The 7,076-nt window shown below is 38.2% G+C and overlaps 1 protein-coding gene and 1 long non-coding RNA gene across 3 annotated transcripts; both read right to left on the bottom strand.

Annotated features, from left to right (window-relative positions):
- Window positions 1-418: 418 nt before the first annotated feature.
- Window positions 419-1,189, bottom strand: LOC148854800 (Copper transport protein family). The gene is made up of 3 exons (XM_088941689.1): window positions 1,064-1,189; window positions 818-896; window positions 419-695 (listed from the first exon to the last, which is right to left on the bottom strand). Exons 1-3 carry the CDS (start codon window positions 1,073-1,075, stop codon window positions 517-519), a joined length of 270 nt encoding a protein of 89 aa, XP_088797815.1. The 5' UTR covers window positions 1,076-1,189; the 3' UTR covers window positions 419-516.
- A 1,046-nt stretch (window positions 1,190-2,235) lies between these two features.
- LOC148854801 (uncharacterized) lies at window positions 2,236-4,954 on the bottom strand. 2 transcript variants are annotated; one of them, XR_016094944.1, is made up of 4 exons: window positions 4,593-4,954; window positions 4,115-4,486; window positions 3,830-3,911; window positions 2,236-2,459 (listed from the first exon to the last, which is right to left on the bottom strand). It is a non-coding gene; the product is annotated as an uncharacterized LOC148854801 (long non-coding RNA). The 2 variants fall into 2 exon arrangements; XR_016094943.1 differs by lacking the exon at window positions 4,593-4,954 and having other exon boundaries at window positions 4,115-4,558.
- Between the last annotated feature and the right edge of the window lie 2,122 nt (window positions 4,955-7,076).

Raw genomic sequence — 7,076 nt, forward strand, 5'->3', positions numbered from 1 at the left:
TCTAATTTAAAATGAAATGAAAATGAAGTCAGATTAAAATCTGAAATCCGAAAAATCCGATCAAATTCGAACTCGGATTCCCTATATGCGATCGGATTTGAGATTGAAGTCAGATGCAACTAACAGCCTGTCGAATCGAACTCGGATTTAGATGAATCCAATCCGATTACAGGCCTAATTTTGGTCCTGTCCATTGCCTAAATAGATGGTTCCAGGTGCTGAAATTGACAGAATCCTATTGAAACATATAAAATTCATTACCTGCATATATATATATATATATAAAATTTTGTCTAATCCAATATTTTTGGACCTAATTATGCTCGGGTCCAAAATGTGTGGGCTCAGACCTTCTAAATGGGGCCAGGTACATCGGGGCCACCCGGGTAATTTGGTACATTTTGCCACCCATCAGAAATGAGAGAACTGGTGCAAACAATAGATTTCTTCCTTCTTAACTTTCAACTTTCAAGCTCGTGCTTCTAAATCTACAAGTAATATTTACAACCCTAATTGCTATGTAGTAATCAAGGGCTTAAGATTAATATCTTCATTGTTGCCAAATTCATGAATTTCCATGATTTCGACTCTGCGGTTCGTCTTTTTCCTCAACCTTATCGCCACATCTTGGGGAACGAATCTCCCACAGATGGTGACCCTGCACTGCTTCTTCTCTATTAGATGCGCATCCAGCTCTTCAATCAGAAACAAACAAAAGAAACATAAATCGCTTTTGTGAGACTCGAGACCTGACCTAGAATGTAACCCAGTGGTTTGTAGAATATTAGTTCATTGATCCTTTTGAAAAGGGTCTCACCTTGCATATTGAGAAGGGCTCTCCTTACTTTTCTGTAACAACCGTTGCAGTCAATGTTTATCCTCATCACCATGACAAACTGCAAAGTTGCAGGTAGAATGAAACACCCATCAGAGATTCAGAATTCAGAGCCTTCATGTCCAAATACTTACATTTTTCTCAGATGAAAGAAAAGAACAGAAGCTGTCTACTATTTCAGAGAAAGAAATTCGGAAAGGAAGAGACAAATGGGGAACTTCAACTTGCCCTTTCTGACATGAAGCTGGCAAGTTGGCGATGTGGGTTCCGGGGATGATGAGTGGTGGATTCAATTTTGGAAAGGTGGATCGAAAAGGGAAAAGTGGAATTTGAGAAGAAAAAGGTGCATGGGGTGGTAGTTAATGTTGTATCTGTTGAGTTGGTGTTTGGACGATTCTTCTTTTTGTATTGAGGAGGAATCTGATTCTGTTGAAGAGTGGGGAGGAAGGCATTACTACTTTGCATTTTGCAATTGTTTTGCTCATTATCTTAGTTGAACTGCAGGGGCAAAGCATCTCCTCCTTGTTTCTACATGCTTATCTGCCTATTTCTGTTAGGCAAAGCATCTCTCTCTAGTCTCTACCCACCTACGTCCATGGATCTGATGAAGATGACGGGGGTTAAGATTAAATAATGTTAGCCCGACCCGATTGACCCGATTAATAAAAACCCGTCATTTGGTGGATTTAGAGTCCGTATCTACCGCTCGCCATGCGGTGTATAAACAGCTAGATGACCAATCATGGATGAATATGTCAATGTTCCGTATACATGGGTCCTACACCTATGTGTACAGAACACTGACATGCTCACCCGTGATCCCTGATTGATTATGTACAACACTACAACATGTATATGGAAAACTGTATGGCATATTCACCCATGATTACGGCAAATCCCAAGTGCCCTTGCTTATAACCCCCTCCCCTCCCTGCCCTGGTGAATGTAATTTGATACCTACCAAACTCTCCTCTACAATCAGCCAGAGTAGGGGTGTTTATGGGTCAGTTTGAATCAGCCAGAGTAGGGGTGTTTATGGGTCAGTTTGATACTTTGATTTGGACATTTGGTTTTAATTTGTTTGACCAATTGAATCAATTTGGTCAGATTGGGGAATTGGTCATTCAAAATAGATAAATCATTATTAAAAATCGACTAATTTGGGTTGATCGGTTTAGATTAATTTATTGTTTGATCGATTGGTTTAAAAGATTTTAATTAAAAAATTAAATTTAGAATTACAATAATATTATTAAAAAATTATATTTATAATATAAAATATTTTAAACTAAAAAACATAGAAAAAATTCTACTTTTTCATATTAAAAATTTTAAATTTTAATATATATATATACCAGGTGGATTTTGGTCAGTTCACACACGGCTAAACCAAAATGAATCTGACCTCTCGGATTAGCATAAGTCACAACCAACTAGAGGGTAGAGACCTTATCAATACCAACTAGCTAATGGCCACAACTTGAGATGTGATGAGCGAGAGGAGAAGAGAAGTATCTGCCTGTTTGACGTGGATCACCAAAGGCATCACCTGCTTGTCTTTCTGATCTGCAGGTGAAAGTCACCTTCTTCTTTAAGACGTCCACCTCCACTGAGTCGGTCCCCCCTGAAAAGGACAAGAAAAAGGAAAGGAAAAACAAGTGAACCATATTCCTCCTAGTACAGGTCCGATGGTCCTCATCCATGGTTCCCCTAATTGTAACAGACTTATTTTGGGGAGGAAAACTAGTTATTGTTATGTTTGAATGTTAGGTGATATACCATTTTTAGACCCCTACCAAATGGCGTGATACACGTTTCAATCCTCAATTCAAGTAATTAAGATAGAACTGTCCATTTATTGAATGGTCAGAAAATGAATCTTGTTCTTAATTTTCCTGGAGTTTCATTTAACTTGAATAAAAGCCCAAGCAATTAGGAAATATATGAGTGTTTTAAGACTTCTTATTTGGAAAGTGACTTGTATAGGGAAAATCACAAGGAATGCAGCCGTTTGCAGTGCAACCAAACAATGCCTTCATCTTACATGCAACCAAATGAATCTAACTATATATAGTGTACAGAACATATTACAATTAGTTTGATATATATTATCATTTGGGGAATCTTGGAGTAAAGAGCTCAGTTACTGGATCCTGATCTTCTCTGGTTTTGTACAAGTGGGGATGAACGACAATAATGGCCAAATGTTACTACTTAAGGCTCAGTAACTCAGTTTTTTGCAGTCCAAAATTCATTTGCACTAGTGTAAATGTAGAGGAGTGCAAATGGCCTAAGGGAGGAAAGACATTTGTTGAGTAAGTTAGTAAACCTACATAAGAGACCTTTATGTGCAATATAATTGGACTGTTCAAAGTGTTTTGCTATTCCAATAATCACATACCGACATTACTCATTTGCTTTAAAGTATGACGCTTAAAGTAGCCTTTATGTGCAGAACAATAATGTAATTTACTGTATTTGTTACATGAACTGTTCAAGTTTTGCTGAAGTATTGTCAGGGCACTACACTGCTAGGACCACTAGCTCTCTCGCTTTTGCTACAGTTACAATGAAAAGCAAATAGAGGTGAGGTAGAATTCCTTGTTCTCTTGGGGACGATATCGCAAATTCTATGGTACAAAAACCTAATTCATGATAAGGATACCATGGAAGCAATATAATCTGTAAATGTTGCAGGCCAAGATAGTAAAATTTTCATCCTTTGTTTGCAAGATTTGCAATCAAAGGTTGTACAGTGTTGTTGGGTAGAATTCTCTGATAATTTACAGTTTCTGATCACAGTTTCTCTTAATTAGTTCAGTATAAGCCACTCCCTGATGAAAGGCTGGAGTTATTAGATCGGGCTACTTGTTTGGTATAAGAGTTCTGTTAGACAGACTCATTACACAAGGCAAGGCAGTCCTGTGACTAACCAATTCATGTTCTACCTGGACTATCTATGAATTCTTTAAAGTAAAGTCCATAGAAATTTACCCTCTATCTTCGAAATCATGTGGGCTATCCTCTTCTGGCAGTTGGTGCATCTTATGTCTGCTGAGATAACAACTTCTTGGACCTGCTCTCAACACCACCACCACCATTTTCGCTCAGAAAACTTCAAAGAGCAGAGGAGGCATGAGCAACCAAAACCAGTTTCTCACACACACCACACACACTGAGCGAGAGCGAGAGAGAGAGAGAGAGAGAGAGAGAGAGAGAGAGAGAGAGAGAGAGAGAGAGAGAGAGAGAGAGAGAGAGAGAGAAAGAGAGAGTACTAACAAAAGGCGTGGTTAAGGATTCAGCAGACGCTAAACTAGTGCGGGGAGGCAGTAGGCTTTTAGGCTTGTAGATCCGACGCCTAGAGAGCTCCTTCTTAGCCCAAGCAACCAGTGACATCCTGCACTTTCTGATTCTTTGCTCCGCAAGGCCAATTACTTGAACAATAAAAGCATAAATTCAAGGCTGCATTGCACTGTGCTGTGGCTTGAGGTTGCAGGTTGGATCTCAACCTACCTACCAGGAGAGAAGGGTGGGTAATAAAGTGATCCCTGAACAGATTGGGCTGTGTTGATTAATCCACTCCCATCTCTGGTGCAGCCTCAGTCGCTGTCGTTGTTGTCGTTGGACATCAAAGGGATGGATGCTTGATAGCTATAGAAGACGCAATGACAACGTAACATAAAGCGAAAAAGTCTGTTAATTAATTGACAAAGATTCTTCACTAGCTAGTAGCCCCCACAATTAATCGTTTAAATACCTTGTTTGCTTGCTTTTCCCGATTCAACATTATTGCAGAGAGGTTCCTTAGAAGACCAGCTTCCCCTTCAAGCTGTGCTGTGGCCATAAGTCATTAGTCCACAGTTCCACTCCCAGGGACCAGCTTGTCTGAAGAATAACCGTACCGGAAATTTTGCTATAGGCCATGTGTTTATTGCAGTCCAACAGCTGTACACCTTGCTCTGTGTGGCAATTTTGCTTTTGGACGATGTCTTAAATCTTGTTTTCTTGCTTTCTTTTTTCCCGGCCTAAGGATGGGCGAGAACAAGGGTTCTCTTTCTGTCACATGGGTTAGAGCTTATAAGCTGGAAATGCCATGAATGTTAAGTCACATAGACAAAAGGAGGAATGAGAATGATCCATTTTCAGCTATCAAAGATAACCATCAAGTTTGGTTTTATAATGATCATTCTAGCAACAAATTTCAATCAATAAGGTGGAATTAATTTGGCAACGTTCCAATGGAATGTTTCTGGTCTTGGAGGGAGCAGAGAATACGTTGTTTTTCTGTTCCTGGAATGTTCTGGGAACGTTCCGTGAACCATCATGTGATTTAATTTTAGTTTCAAGTTTAGTTAAGGGCCAATTTAATCATTTGTATCTAAACTAAACTATTATAGCAGAGAGGAATTGAGGCTTGCTGATCTGTACCTTGGTCCTTAGACATGAAACAGTCCATAAATTTGTCCAGATTTTGCTTCTCCCTTTTTAATGAAACAAAGAAATTAAACATCTATTTTTTTATAAGAAATGTCCATTTTTAATGAAACAAAGAAATTTATTTATTGAAAAACTATCCCCGATGTATGAAATACAAGGTTGGAAGACTAAAGTGGGAGGACTACAGTCAATACACATTTACATTTAGGGTCTGTTTGGTATGCAGGAAGAGGGATCTGGAATCGGAATGATCCATTTTCATTCCTACTGTTTGGTTGGGCAGAATTAGAATCCAATTCTCAGTGGAATGGCATTCCTCCATTTGAGTGAATAGTCATTCCTTCCCCTTGGGAATGAGAACCATTCCAGCCAATTCTGATTTTGGTTCTAAATCCAATCAGAACCAAATAGACAAGGAATAGATCATTCAAGTTTCAATAGGGATTTCGATTCTGATTCCAACTGTGAACCAAACAGACCATATTTTGATTGGCTAAAAACAATGACTTAACCATCTGACACATTTAAGTTCATTGCAAATGCAGATTCTGTTCCACAGCTAGCAATTAGATGTCTTAAGGATCTGATGGAAACCATAAAAAAGTTGTTTCGAGCACCAAAATGAGTAAATTAATTTAATCTTCAAACTTTGGGGGGATCATAGACCTTACCCCTAATACGAAAAGAGCACAAACTCCTGAAGGAAGCCAAAAGGAAACATAAATTCAAATAGAATACAAGGGGTGATAGCCTTTATTTGGCATTAAGGCCGCATTTGGAAATAATACAAATGGAGTGTAAATCCCGGGGTAAATTTGCATTCTTGTTTATTTTTACTTGTATTTGGAAATATTACATTTATGTATTGACAAATGACAGACCAAGCATATTTACATTGATAAAAAGATGTAAAAATATATCAATAAAAAAAGAAGTAAATTTGCATTCAAGTGGGCTTTTGATAAAAAAAATACTTTATTGGAATTCATGTTTGCATCCATTACAGCTAAAAGTATGTTTGGTAAGAAGATAATTTTCAGTGCAAAACTAAACCAATTTTGCAATTTATATAAACCGTTTTAGACTCTACATATTTACATTCACATTTATTTGCATTGTTTCCAATCGCAGTCTAAAGATCTATGAACCGGTTGAATGGTTGACATTAGTTCTTGATTAGATTTACAAATTACAATTCTTCTTTTTCCTCACTGTTATGAATCCTTGGTCGTTAGGGCAGCCTCTGCTTCATTATTATCAGGGCTCTCATTATATTTTTTTTTGGCTCTATATCAACAGATTTAGCTTGCATTTCTTGAGTTTGATGATAGATCTTCCGTGCCTAAAGTAACAGATTGCACTTCTTAATTTGCTTTGATGTCTTGAAGCAATGCCCTGCATAATATCAAGATGTCTTTGAATGATGTCACTGAACCTTCTCAATTATTCCATAATATCAAGTGATTCCACCTTGTGTAATTCTTCATCCAAAAACTCATGTTGTTAGATTCAACTGGGGTCACCTTCTCCCCTTAGATTTGTTTAGGGTTTGAATTGATCTCCTGAACCATCACATTGTCCTCAACTACACCACACCTCATTGACTAGAGGTCGACTCCTTTTCACCATCAACCTGCTGAGTGGAGTGTGATCCATGCATGCACCTAACATGTAACATTCGCAGTGTCATCCCCATTGGTATGGCCATCAACAAATTCGTTAGCATGCACATCAATAGATACTTCGTAGGACTATATGCCCTTTTGCTTTTTCTTTACTTGAAGGAGACTACTCCCTTTCATGG

Source organism: Nelumbo lutea, chromosome 4 (genome assembly GCF_056320005.1).
Source record: "Nelumbo lutea isolate HS-2025 chromosome 4, American lotus-T2T, whole genome shotgun sequence".
NCBI classification, from domain to species: domain Eukaryota; kingdom Viridiplantae; phylum Streptophyta; class Magnoliopsida; order Proteales; family Nelumbonaceae; genus Nelumbo; species Nelumbo lutea.

Excerpts from the sequence above, each read along its gene's own strand:
- LOC148854800 (XM_088941689.1), bottom strand. Across the intron at positions 696-817 it reads AGCCCTTCTCAATATGCAAG|AGCTGGATGCGCATCTAATA; the intron begins GTGAGACCCTTT and ends TTCTGATTGAAG.